Raw genomic sequence first — 14530 nt, 5'->3', positions numbered from 1 at the left:
CATAGCAATCACCTAGAAAGCCTGTAGAATGCAAATTCCATCTCCCCAAACAATGGAATCTGACATCTGATGTAGGGCTAAGAAATTCACATTTATGTAAGCCCAGATGTGTTATAATGAATGTGAGCACAGTTTTGGAAATATGAGGGGGGTATTTAAATAATGTCCTAGTACAAAATGATTCATGTTACTTAAATCCTAGCCACCTAGTGTGGTATCTTAAGACTTTTTTGACCTTTTCCTGGTAACATAACTTGTTTAATGAACATAAACAGTAAGTTCCAGTAATTCTTACTGAGGTAATAATGATTTCAAGTATTTTCATAGTGCTTTAAATTAGAAGCCATCTTAATATATATATCTTTTATTTTCACTTTATCCCAGTCAATGGGGCTGGTGCAATAATTTAAGACAAGTTAATTCTTATAGGTCTCCCAATATAGAAAGTCCAAAGGGACTCTACCAGCACTCAAACCTCAAAAGTCACCTTACAGTCTCATTTTAAATTCAAATACAGGTAATATTTTTGGTTGATTTAAAACCTTTGAAAAGTGAGGATCTCCGTGCTAATTTGGGATTTATTCATCACAATTTGTGCAAAAGAGGCAGACCTGGAAAGTCTACTCTACTCTTCCTTTGGTGTTCCCTTCAAGGCATCACTTAAGAAATTCCAGACATTTTTGTTAAAACTTCTCTCTTGTGTGATACACATCTCTCCTTTCTATCAGGTTGACCTCCGCTTATCCTTTAAAGTCCAGTCTATTGATATTTTCTCAGAGGTTTCTATAACCTCTCAGTCTAAATAAAGTTTTAGGTTATTTTTTCCTTTCATTGAATTTATTATAATTGCAATTGTGTAATTTTGTGTAGTTAAATATTTAATGTCTGTATACCTAGTGGATTGTGAGTTCCTCAAAGGATGGGATTGTGTTTTGTTTACTACTGTTAAAGTAAGGCCCTATCCCTGTGGCCTGGCATACAGAGGCACTCAACATACTTGTTGAATTAATGAATGAAGTGTAAAAAAATATCTGACTGGAAAAGATTTTAGCACTTTATAATGATGAGCATAAAAGTATGGTTGAAAACTGTCTTTGTTGTATGAGAGGTGGTAAGTCAGGACTAATTTTGAATGAGCAACGTTGAAGTTCCCACTCTATTCACTACAGAGTGTAGGTGGACAACAGTTGAGACTGAAAACTTAGTTTAGCCAGAGAAAATGCTGACTCAGAAACACTGGGATCAAAGATAAAAGTGCAGTTTACTTTAATTGCTTTGTACTCTCTAACATCTCACAGATAGAATTTGCCCACTAAACCCTTAGACGCTTAGCCTGAAATTCTGGACGCCGTGGTGGGATGTGTGGGGCGGCTGTGGAGGACTCAGTATGTCACACTGCTGAGGCTCTAGTGACAAAAGAGCAGGGTGGGGGGAGTCAGAAATGAGCGTGACTCTCAGATCCAGAGATGAAACTGTGATTAGGTAAAGAAGTGACACACAGATCAAAGATAATTGATTCTTTCTCCAAAAGATGTAATATTTTAAAGAATCTCTGAGGTCCTAGTGATATTGAGTGTTAGAATAAGTAGTTGACTTAAAAAGAGTATATTTATTTGTATGAAGGAAAAGCTAAGTGAAAAAAAATGCCATCATCTCACAGTATATCTGGAAAAGATCATAGTCAAACTGTAACGTCAAAACCAAGGGAAGTTGGAAGATAGGAATGGAAAAATAAGGCAAAGCCTTGATTTACATGACTTATAATATTAATATGAATGATGTACTTTACTAGCATACTGCAGAGAAACTAGTGCATAATTTGGGCTGGTTCTTTCCTTTTTTGGAGAAGGAAATGGCAACCTGCTCCAGTATTCTTGCCTGGAAAAATCCCATGGATGGAGGAGCCTGGTAGGCTACAGTCCATGGGGTTGGAAAGAGTCGGACACGACTTCACTTTCACTTTCTTTTCCTTTTTAGTTGAGGTTATACTTGATGTACAATATTATATGTTTCAGATGTACAGCATAGTGATTTACAACTTTTAAAAAGCTGTATTCAACTTATAGTTAATAAAACTATTGGATAGTATTCCCTAAGTTGTACTATATATCTTTATAACTTACTTATTTTATCCATAATTGTTTGTACCTCTTAATCCTTTACCCCTCTCTTTCCCCTGCCTCTTGAGAAGTTTCTTTAAGGCAGATAATCTCAGTCCTAAGATTTTTTTTTTTTTCAGTCTTTTTGTGTATTGCATGTATTTGGCAAGATCTGTGTATCTCTTACATTGAAACTCAACCAGGGAAAAAGGGAGATGATTTCAATCTCTTCTTGAAACTTAGATCTTTTCAATGTTTAGTTGAGAAGCAGGTATTAGGGAAGAGCTTTGGGTTCGGGACGTGTCATACTATTTCTCAAAAAGATCTCCCTCTATTTGACTGATGACCTCTTCCTCCTGAATAACTCATTTGTTTAGATATTCAAGGACTCTTGGGAGTCTCTTGATGCTCAGTGAGCATGCCCAATCTGAGCACACTCAGAGAGTGCCAGGGATCTGCCAGCTTTTCTGAAAGCCTCCGGTGCTGACAGCTGGCAACAGTGTTATGCACTTCACATGACACTGGGTCTCAGATTTTCAGATCTTTCATATTAAGAAGAATGTGATCCTAAACTAAATAAAGGTTTCGACATATTTGTATTCTACATCTGAGAGTTTGGTAGTTATGGGAACAGAATCTGGGGCAAAACTTATCAGGTTAATCTTATGACTTTGGAAAAGTTACAAACTCTGTGACCATAAAAGGTGACAGTGTAGTGTCCTTATGAGGATTGTGTGAGTTAATTATGTAAATTGCTTTGAAGAATGTTTGGTACTAGTAAGAACTATATAAGTGGGAGCTTTTATTATTATTCTGTATTAGTAAGTGTGTGTATTAGTCATATATTATTGGCCAAAAAAATGTTGAATTTTAAAAATCCTTTATAACATATATTTTATAACTTTTTAACATATTATTCTAACATTTGAAGTTCTTTTTCAGGAGAGGAAGAATGCCTCTTAATTTGTTCCTCAATTGTTTCTCTCCCTTCAGTCTCAATGCCAACTCTTCTTCCTTAGGTTTGCAAGACTTCACCTTTGGTTGATATAAATGGTAGCAGAACTCAGATAGTTTTCTCATGTTCACACCTCATGATAATCTGAACATTTAAGAAGAAGCCTGCAGTTAAATATGGGTGGCTTCCAAATTTCCATCAGTGTAGACTGCACCTTATATTTATGGTTGTCAATCTGGATCTAATACACGAAGATTTCTAGGATCGTAACCAATATCTGGAGCCATTGTCTACATTTATTATTTTTTTTCAGCCTGCTGCCCTTTAACATTCGATTGCAAGGATTTTATTTTTTGCTGTTTTTCTTACACAAAAGAGTCAAATTGTTTTCCAACATAAATCAAAACTTTTAATCTATATAAGCTGAAAAAAAAACTTGAAACATCCTTCCTGTGCAACTCTAATGGATGTTACCTACATGTCTGAGTTCTTACAGTTGAGTAACATCCCAAGTGAAATCTCCAAAAAATGTGTTTATACTTCTTCATCTACAGGAAGTGCTCTTAGACTTGGATTGAAGTATATTATGGTTCAGATCATTCTATGTTTCTTCTTTTATTTCTTTTTTTTTTCTCTACAGTTTATTGCTTTTGCTTCTTTATTCTTCATCCTGGTTTCAATCACAACCTTTTGCCTGGAGACACACGAAGCTTTCAATATTGTCAAAAACAAGACAGAATCAGTCACCAATGGCACCAGTGTGGTTCCACAGTATGAAATTGAAACAGATCCTGCCTTGACGTATGTAGAAGGAGTATGTGTGGTATGGTTTACTTTTGAATTTTTAGTCCGTATTGTTTTCTCCCCCAATAAACTTGAATTCGTCAAAAACCTCTTGAATATCATTGACTTTGTGGCCATCCTACCCTTCTACTTAGAGGTGGGCCTCAGCGGGCTCTCATCTAAAGCTGCTAAAGATGTACTTGGCTTCCTCAGAGTGGTCAGATTTGTGAGGATCTTGAGGATCTTCAAGCTCACCCGCCATTTTGTAGGTTTGAGGGTGCTTGGACACACTCTTCGAGCGAGTACAAATGAATTTTTGCTGCTCATAATCTTCCTGGCTCTAGGAGTTTTGATATTTGCTACTATGATCTACTATGCGGAGAGAGTGGGTGCCCAGCCCAACGACCCTTCAGCTAGTGAGCACACGCAGTTCAAAAACATCCCCATTGGGTTCTGGTGGGCTGTAGTGACCATGACTACCTTGGGCTATGGAGATATGTACCCCCAAACGTGGTCGGGGATGCTGGTGGGAGCCCTGTGTGCTCTGGCTGGAGTACTGACAATAGCCATGCCAGTGCCTGTCATTGTCAACAACTTCGGAATGTACTACTCCTTGGCAATGGCGAAGCAGAAGCTTCCAAGAAAAAGAAAGAAGCACATCCCTCCTGCTCCTCAGGCAAGCTCGCCTACTTTTTGCAAGACAGAATTAAACATGGCCTGCAACAGCAAACAGGGTGACACGTGTCTGGGCAAAGACAATCGGCTTCTGGAACATAACAGATCAGGTAAGGCACGGTTTCAAATGCATGCCATTAAATACTTTATAGACCAGTATGTCCCTTAAGTAGAAGGCACCTTCTCATTTTCTGCAAATGTTTGGAGTTTTCAGTTCTACCCCTTTACAAAATCTGTTGGTGTCAGGCTCGTAGATAGCTAGACTGTAGCTTTTCTAAATGAATCCTAAGTAGAAGTCCGCATAGCTGGTCTATAGAGTTCTCCTGCTTTGACGGGAATGCCCTGTGCTGACGGCGCCAATATTTTCTTTTGCCTGTTTGTTGCTTTTGTGCCGTTGTTTCTTTGTTTCCCTGCACGATGTGGTGGTATGATATTGGACATTTTCCATCCTTCATTCTCAAAATGTTGATCTCCATATCATTTGGCTTGGTGTGTTTGTCTCAGTTTTATCTCTGCCACACGGGGCCATGCATTTTGACCTAATTCACAAGAAGAAGTTATGTAAAAAGAATGGATGTTTACGTTTCAAAGGCCTAAACACTGAAGAGGTGATATGTAAGAGTGCCCTTTGGAAAGGAAAGGTCTTCCTCATTAATATTATGGAGGGTTGATTAAGTTTTCATTATTCTTAAGTTAGGCTATTTCAATATAATCCCTTTGCTTTGGGTAAAGTGCTGTGTAGTACAATCAGCCCAACATTATGCAGGGTCTAGATGATCTGGTTTGGCTAATCAATAGGAAGGTTGAATTTCTCTGTAGATTTCCTTTTTTATACATTCTGCATTGGTCGCTTTTCCCTTCCAGAATATAATTTTGGATAAATTCCTGCTTGAAATTAGCTGAATTCCTTCTTCTCTCTATTGCCATAGATAATCTAGAGTTAATTGACTGTAAATTGACATTCAGTTTGCCAAAGTGATAAATAGTGTCTTCTCTAATCTGTTATGTCTAGTACAGATGAAATATATTGTAGACCTCACAATTTAACTAATTTTTTGTCATCTATGAAATGCTAAATATATGCATTCCCTATAACTTAAATAGTTTAATCTTTTTCCTGTAGAAAAATAATTTATGACAATCTCATGTGAATAATTTAGCATTATTTAGAAATAACACTGATTAAACAAAACAAGCAAACTAGCATACAAATGGAAAAAGCAAGTGACATTTTCACAGGTTGCCTCCTTAGCTCCCAGAAGCTATTATGGATTAAATGGTGGTAGGGTGTGGGGAGGAACTTGACTGGGACTGAACTGCTTTTTAAAAGATTTTATTCAAAGTCCTTATGTTTATTTAGTAGATTGTTTTGCAAATTCTGTCAGTATGTATCTGAGAGTTGCTGTCCAGGAATGTCCTTGTGAAAGAAAGTTTGCGTTGCTGCCCTTATTGGATTGTTCTGAGGTACCTGTGCAGAGCTTTTCTGAAGGGCATGGAAAGGAGGACACACTCTCAGCTTGGGCAAGCACTGTTACAAGCTAGTATCTAGGCTATAGGACGTGAAAGTCTTTGGCAAGTATTTAGACGTAAATGTTTCAAGGGCGTTTGGAGAAGGTGATGTTGTTCCATTGTTATGCTCAAAAATACTATGTCACTTCAAAACAGAGAACCTGGACACAAAGTCTGTAAACTTTGGGATTGTTTTCATTATGAAATTTGGAAAAAATTATTTTCAGAAAATAATTAAAGCATATGTCTTTTAGCACTGCAAAGACAATTATTTACTTAGGAGTTTTTCCTTCAGTAGGCTCCATTTTTAAAGACGTACAGTATCTAGATAACCTGTCAAAAGTGGAAAGATATTAATTTCGTGTGCTACTACATTATCACACTTACTTTGAATCATGTTAGTTTTGTAAAAGTCGTTGTCATATTAGATAAAATCCAACATGAAATTAAAATTTCCCTGAGAACCTTTCTCTCCTTTTCAATACATTTCCATTTTGCTCCATGTAAGTTTTTGTGACGAGTGATGAAAATTCTTTTCTTATCATGTTGTGGTTATTGTATTTTGTATTATCGAGTGACTGTACTATGGACATTCGGTGTAAACTCTTTGTATTGTCTCATTTCCTCATCATCACTGTCTGTCAATGGGCACGGCGCTGTGACCAGTGTTATCAGGTGACGACAGTGCAGGAAGTGAGCCGCCATTATCACCCCCAGAAAGGCTCCCCATCAGGCGCTCTAGTACCAGAGACAGACACAGAAGAGGGGAAACATGTTTCCTGCTGACGGCAGGTGATTACACGTGCACTTCTGATGGAGGGATCAGGAAAGGTAGGCATGCATTTCATCACATCCTGACAGGTGACATAGCAATTAAATGCTGCAAATGTATGGAGTGACGTAAAATGCTCGTTCATCATTTTCTAGGAACAACTATGATATCATAGTGCTTTTTGCCTCATTACATCTTATCTCATTATAAACATTTAAAAATATATATCATGACAGCCAACTTGATTGTCATATCTGAAAGACATTTCACCCTTCTTTCTTTTTTTTTTTATTTTTTGGTTTTTCATTTGTCTATAGGCAGAATTGTAATGAAGTATTTAATAATTAAGTCAATCATTTAATTGTTTTAATATAATATATTCAGCAGCCTTGAAAAGTTATCTTTTTTCTTCAATGAATTAAACTCACTAATTAACTCTATGCATCTGTTTGACACGTGGTTGATAATTATAAAACAATAATAAAGCTTTTTCTTTAAAGTAAAGCATTAAACATACTGTAATGGTCTCTTATCCTGGTGGCTCAGACGGTAAAGCGTCTGTCTACAATGTGGGAGACCTGCGTTGGATCCCTGGGTCGGGAAGATCCCCTGGAGAAGGAAATGGCAATCTACTTCAGTACTATTGCCTGGAAAATCCCATGGACAGAGGAGCCTGGTAGGCTACAGTCCATGGGATGACAAAGAGTCGGACACGACTGAGCAACTTCACTTAATGGTCTCTTATCCAGTGTTTGGGCAAATTTCCCCCAGTAATTAATCTCAATGTCAGGAGCTTGCTAAGGTACATGATCCTCTGGCCATACAGAACAGTATACCCAATCAGTGGAAAGGTTACTTACTGTACTTACAAAATGTACTTACAAAATTTCTCTTCTGGGTAGTAATCATTTTATTATTATTTTTTAATTGACACTGAACAATTCCTGGCTCATAGAAGATACTTAATATCTGTTGAATGGATACGTTGTATTAGGTAGGCATCTTGGTTAAGAAATATAGCAGGATACTGAAGCTCCACTCCAGCATGTGGTTTTATTTCCCTAGATTGTATCAACCATCTATGACTATTCCTTAGGTGCTAGTTTTCATTTTCATTTTATTAAACTTTGCCAACCAAAGAATTGGACCCTTTTTATCCTCAAGAAATTAGTTTCATGACACTTATAACCCACCCTTGTCAAAGTTCTGGTATGCTCTTAGAACACCTTCTACTTTGAGAATTCCATTTGCTTTAGTGCCAAGGTTATTTTAGTCGATTTACTGACAGAATAGAGAAAGAACTACAAATTTCTTATGAAGAAATAATAATTTCTTAGGCAATTGACTGAATTTGAATGAAAAGCCACTCTAAAAGTTTCATGTTAGTGCAACTGCATTTTAAAAATATTGTGCTTATTTGCTATTCGTTGCAATTTCTCCCTACAGAATACTTTACCACTTTTAGTCTAAAATATTTATTTTATGAAGCCTATTTCCTTTGAAATAGCTCATTACCCATGTTGTGCTTCATTTTTGTTTCTTCTGAGCACTTTACATTGTTCTTTCTGTCTCCATACAAAAGAGAAGACAGAGGACTCTTCTTTTGTTTCTTTAACGTGTAATATTTTAAATTATACTTCATTCCAAGAACTGTCACTCTTTGCATCTATCTCTTGTACCAAAATGTATTTCAATTATCTAGTTTTTCACTATTTTATATTGTTACAATAGTTTTAAAATATTTTTATAATTAATACTCTATCACAGTACTTAAACAAAATATATGTATATAACTAATAATATAGAATATAGTACTTAAAGTGCCTTGTAATCTTAATCACTATATATGTATATACATATATCCATATGTGTATATATGTATTTTTATGTATTATGTGGTTATATTTGGATATATTTTAAGCATCATTCAATAAAATATCACATGCAATATTTATACTAGGGTTACATGTTAAGACTCTAGCTAGAATGTTTTTCTTCTATGTTAGATAATATTTTGAATTTTAAACTGTCAAAGGGGATCACATATTTAAGAAGACTTTGAAAACTGTAAAGCACCTGTATTAATATAGTTTTCCTGTAAAATGGCAAAATTCCATAGCAAAGCAATTAATAAGATATTGTGTTTATATGAGAAAATTATACATGTGATCTTATTTCACAAATACAAATTCTATCAATGAGAGCATCTTTGAAAACCCAACTATGAGCTTTTTATTTTTCATCATTTCTCACTATAAGCAAATCCTTTTTCATTCTTGCTTAGTTATTTTGTAGATCTGTGTTTTTTTTTTCCTAGATCTGGTAACATTTCTGGCTATTTTTACTTAATCTTCTCAGTGTTTTCTTTGTCATGTCTGTTAGAAATCCATTCATTTCTTCTCCTGTTTCCTTTATATAGATTAGAGATGTCTTCTATTATTCCCACTCACATATTTATCTTCTGTATGCTTCTAATCGTTTCCTACACTGACCTGATTTTTGAGTTATGTAAATTCTCCCCTATATAGATGAGAAAAATGACTGGATTCCCATTGTATTCTTTTTCTATCAACAAGTGTAAATGCAGTTGGGCATGCATTAGGAAAACATGTGGATTACCTAAAAGAATGGACTCCCAAAACTTAGAACCTATGATTTTATTTATACAGTAGTTTTATTTATATATCATTTTACATGAACACAAACATCTCGTTGATAGTGCACAAATAGGCAGTTTCAATATTGCCCCAAACAAATATGTGCTTTTAAAAGCTGTATAAAGTGTATATCGTGTATTTAGATGTTAGTTCAAATTGAGTTCAGTATTGCTTATTCTCATAAATTATATTTTCAGTCATTCCATTCAATAAAAGCTTGATGAGGCAAAATTTTGTCAAGTTTTCTAATCATAATGAACCTGCAGAATAAAGGGAGAATAAATGTATATGAAAAACATAATTTTACTAATTAAATACTTGTTACTAAATTATAAGGGAACCCTTCTCAAATGGACACTGAAATCATAGTTATTAAAAGGACTTATAAACAGAATAAATAATATTTATCTTAATGACTATAATTCAGAAAAGTAACTAAACATTTGCAAGGGCAACCAAGATTTACATGTAAATAACATGATTAATATAAATTTTTAAACAGATTTTTACCTTTTGTGGAAGTCTCATAGGGAACATGGTTATTGTGGGGAACAAGATGTATATTTTTACAAGGATGGTTTATAGTTATTAGCAACTTCTTTGATTCATGTATATTCACGAGGTTGCTTTTAATCAAAACCAATCAATGTTTATAGCCTAGTTTACATTTTTAGGTTACACTAAAAATCCAAGTCAACTTATATAAATTATTCTTTCTACAAGTCCTAGTTATATTTCCAATCACATTACAGAAGAGTAATGATAATTAGCCCTCTAGGAATGTGAAGGTCCCTATGTAAGAATGAATGACTTGCAATTCCTTTTTAATTATTTAGGACATTCTCTCATTAACTATTCCATCACCCAGCAGAGCAGAATGAAATATATGCCAGCTCTTATGCTTTATAGCTCAAAATACTAATAAAACATATAGGCAGATAATTTTCTCATTAGCAGAAATTACGTCCTAGAGAACTTTACTGTAATCAGTGGATGACATAAATTTTCATCGACAGAATATCAAAGAAAACATCTAATCTGCTTGAAAGTTTGTGGGTGTGTATGTAGAGAGGGGGTTCCTACGAGTCAAACCTTACCCCACGGCAGAGCTGTTTCATTTTCCGGATCTATAACACTTTTTCAGTGGGGCTGTCAGAACATTTATTTACTGAATTGTATAATAATGCCTGTTTTTTTTCAGTTAATGATTGCCTGCCTTTTAAGACAATTTTGCCTCTACTTTTACAGTAGGTACTCACTACCTCGTTTACCTGCCTCTAGTCTTTTCTAATAAAAAATACCACAATATATACTCCTCCTAAAAGTGTCCTTGATGGGGTGTGGGTTGAGCAGCTAAGGCAAATCAGTGGGTTAAAGTTTGTTGGAAAGACCTGTAAGTGCGAAGGATTCTGTAAGTCAATGATTATTATGAACAGAAGATTAGAATGCAAGATAATAGGAAGAAAAAGTGGATTAATATCAAATTCTTCATTCCTGGCAGGGAAGAATCAGCTGAAAATATATAATCAAAATCAGATTTAAGTTTACTGAAATGATGACTCAGTTTATATTATATATTTATTTATTTATTAATACAAGGGATTAGAAATAGGCGTTCATTCTACATCACCTAGATAATGGCATTAAAAGCCATTATTGATGAATCATCCTTTTAACCCCATAAAGCTGGAAGATTAAAGATGCTGGGAAAGAGTTGTCCTCTTAAACTTAAGCAAGCTTTATTAGCTTAGTGAATACTAAAATAAGAATGAAAAGAGAAAAAATAGCTCATTTATTTTTTTTTCAGGGACATATTCTGAAATTTAAAAATATTAGCCAAATTTATATCTTACTTAAGTTGCTTTGCATAATTCTTAAAAGTTTTCTGATACTGAATATGTCAAAATTGCATCAATACAAACTATATTTGGAAAAGAATAGATTTTGAAGTATTACAATAGTAATTTGTGATAGCTGGCTTAATCTTTTGGAAATGACAGCTACAGTAAGCTTCATTTTTTTTTTTAGAGTTGTAAATTGTCTCAATATTGAATTCTTTGTAAGCAAATTCTTTGAGCTCAAAAATAGCACTTTGATTACCCTGCATGATATTGTTTGTCTGTGTCTATTTTCTGGTTGAATTCAACTGATGTCTGTGCATTTTTCCATAAAAGGATATGAAAAATCCCGAAGCTTAAACAACATAGCGGGCTTGGCAGGCAATGCTCTGAGGCTCTCTCCAGTAACTTCACCTTACAACTCTCCTTGTCCTCTGAGGCGCTCTCGATCTCCCATCCCATCTATCTTGTAAACCAAACTGCATCAGTTGGCTAAATGGTCTTAATTCAAGTACTGTTTACCCCATAATGGAAAAAATTAAATGTAGAGTTACTCCAGACGCCATTAATACAGTATAAATCCTGCATGATACTACTATCTGAAGTCAGAAATGCCATTTGGGTAGCTGACGAATCTTATCCTGGCTTTAAACGAATCTTATCCTAGTAGTGCTACCACTTCTCCTTATGAATTGCCCTGATCTCCTTTCGCAATAAAATGACAGATAGCATCAGATATTGGCGGGTAGCCTAATACATAAACACATCTTCAGGGAGATATATTTATATCATTGTGCTTCCAAATGCCAGCTACTTCATGGGGACTTCATTTCTTGTGACTCTGAACCATTCTGAAGATGTCTGGGATTCTGTTTTGAATGCACACAACGTGACTTTGGTCAGCTCATTTGCATGGACCATCTTGTCTTTATCACCTGAAAGCAATGTCGCAGAGTTCGGGGACCGCAGAGGGCTCGGGATATGTGTACTTGCATCGAACCATCCTGCTGATGTGAAAGCACTGGTTGACTGTTCTGCATGTTGAATTGTGGGGCAGGGAGGGTGAATTTCTCCTTGACAATCTTTTTTTTCTTTATAAGGCTTTGAAAAAAAAATTTGTTTTAAATAGTTTAATTTCTTGATTGATTTACTTTTCTTCCAAAATGCTGTATTGGAGTTCTGAATGTCTCTGGTTGTTTGCACACAGATAACTGCAAAGAGATTGTCATTACTGGTTACACGCAAGCCGAGGCCAGATCTCTTACTTAATGGCTTGGGGAAGGCACAAAACATGAGAGAAAGGTAACTGCCAGCCAGGCTTGCATCGTTCAGATAGGAATTGCTATTTGGAACTAGACTCATGGTTTTTTTTTTTTTCAATCCCAGAATTTGTCATCGTTTTCAGAGTCAGGGTGCCAAATACCACTCAAAATTCTTGTCTTTTTTACCCCCTTCTTTTATTTAATTTATTAGATTTTTTGCAAACAACAAAGAGCATTGTTGTTCACAGGAAGCTTTCTTGACCAGCCTTAAATTCCCGACTGACAGCATTAATCAGGTTTTCAGGCAGTGTTTAATCAGGTGCTTTGTCCTGTATGTTGTTTTGTCCGTATGTCTTAGCTCCCTGTCTTATATGTATATGCCATCTGTCTCCATGAAGCACAGAAATGCCTTGATAAGGTGTTCATGATTTTAGTACTGGGTCTTCTCCACTGCCCCTTGCCTTCTTCACTACTTGGAACAGCCTCTCTGCTTTGTGTATAAATTAATGATGCCCCGTAGACTACCTAAGTTAATCAGTACTGTGAACCTTTTTGAGAAGCAGGATTTAAGCAGCAGTTTTACCGTTGCATTTGACTGCCTGCTGCAGTGTCAGTTTCTACTACCTAGCAACCAGAATTCATCAGGACACACCAGTGAAACCCTCAGGGTGTCTTATTCTGTCCAAGTGGAAGACATTCTGTTTGCACATCCCTACAAATGCAATAGCGGTAGTGTGTCTGATGTATTGGACATGAGAGGGAAGAAAATACCATACTATAAATTGAGAGATAAACAATATTTTTAAGGCATTTAGGATCCTTGAGACTGCTGATTCCTAATGCTCATGTTTATTTCCAGTTAGGGAGACAGTTGTCACTTTTAGAATTGGCCACATAACATGTATTACTTTATATCCCCAAGTCCTAGAGCATGACCTGCATGTCAGAGACCTTGTACAGCAATGTATTTACCCAGACGTAAACAACTGGTATTTAGAGATTCAGTGATGCTTTTGATAACACTACACATAGAAAGTTATAATTAAACACAACTTTATGGTAAAGGAATTAATATACTGTCTGGTGCTGCTGTTATTGACTGCAGTGTTATACAGAATTTATCATGGATTTTTGACTGCTGAAAAAGGGACAGTGGAATTTAGCCATACCAAGGACTGTTCTGGAAACAGACTTCTGCTGCTGAATGTGCCCTGACGTGACCAGGTTGCACTTGGAAGAGATCCTGGCGTCTTCATGAGGCATGAGAAGCCTATGCAAGAGCTGTGGCTGGAACTCATTTGGTGCTGCCCATATGAGTGGTCTGCTGAGGACTGGCTGGTGTCCGTGAAACAGCTGTAAATACCAACATGTATGCATGGGTCAACAGCTTTGGCCATCTCACATCAAAGAAAGCCAGAGTCACGATCAACATCTCTGGAGCTTCCAGTAAGGCCCACACCTCTGTGAATTACCCTTTGTGGACCTGCAGTAGATTGTGCTGTGATCATAAAAGCAGTGATATTGGTATACTATAGGTCTGTCTTAATTTCCTTTATTTCTCCTTTGTTGGTTAGATCCACAAACACTAACTGTATCATTTATTTTTAATAAACCACTTATACTAGCTTGTCATATTATGTTGTAGAATTTTCAGTGCCTATTTGTCAAAATTGACCCATTTGGAGTCTCAGATTTGTTTTAAGTTCTTAAAAGTTACTTGACTTAAACTCATTAATATTATTCATGATTCAAGTATTTTGTCATTGTTACCTCAATTATAAATATTAAAAAAATAAAATTCTGGCAATGAGAGTATTTTTTTATTAAATTATCAAGAACAATGTCAGTATATAGTAGAATATTAATTGAATTATATCCTAAAATGTATATTTTGCATAAAAGAGATATTCTTCAATCAATTACTTTTTTTGTGAATTTTGTGGCAAAGAAGCTTGTACTTGTCTTTAAAACTGTTGTAGT

At 35.6% G+C, this 14530-nt stretch overlaps 1 protein-coding gene across 1 annotated transcript in view; it reads left to right on the top strand.

The window, feature by feature from the left end:
- KCNC2 (potassium voltage-gated channel subfamily C member 2) overlaps nucleotides 1-12557 on the top strand; it is a 235150-nt gene extending 222593 nt beyond the window's left edge. Inside the window, exons 2-4 of the mRNA XM_052640262.1 lie at nucleotides 3695-4622; nucleotides 6688-6852; nucleotides 12496-12557. Of these exons, the coding sequence (XP_052496222.1) occupies nucleotides 3695-4622; nucleotides 6688-6852; nucleotides 12496-12557 (1155 nt within the window). The remainder of the gene's footprint in view (nucleotides 1-3694; nucleotides 4623-6687; nucleotides 6853-12495) is intronic.
- The last annotated feature ends 1973 nt before the right edge of the window (nucleotides 12558-14530 follow it).

This window comes from Budorcas taxicolor, chromosome 5 (assembly GCF_023091745.1).
Source record: "Budorcas taxicolor isolate Tak-1 chromosome 5, Takin1.1, whole genome shotgun sequence".
Classification (NCBI taxonomy): Eukaryota; Metazoa; Chordata; class Mammalia; order Artiodactyla; family Bovidae; genus Budorcas; species Budorcas taxicolor.
Note: the sequence above shows the minus strand (reverse complement) of the source record. Positions and strands in the feature narration are given on the sequence as shown.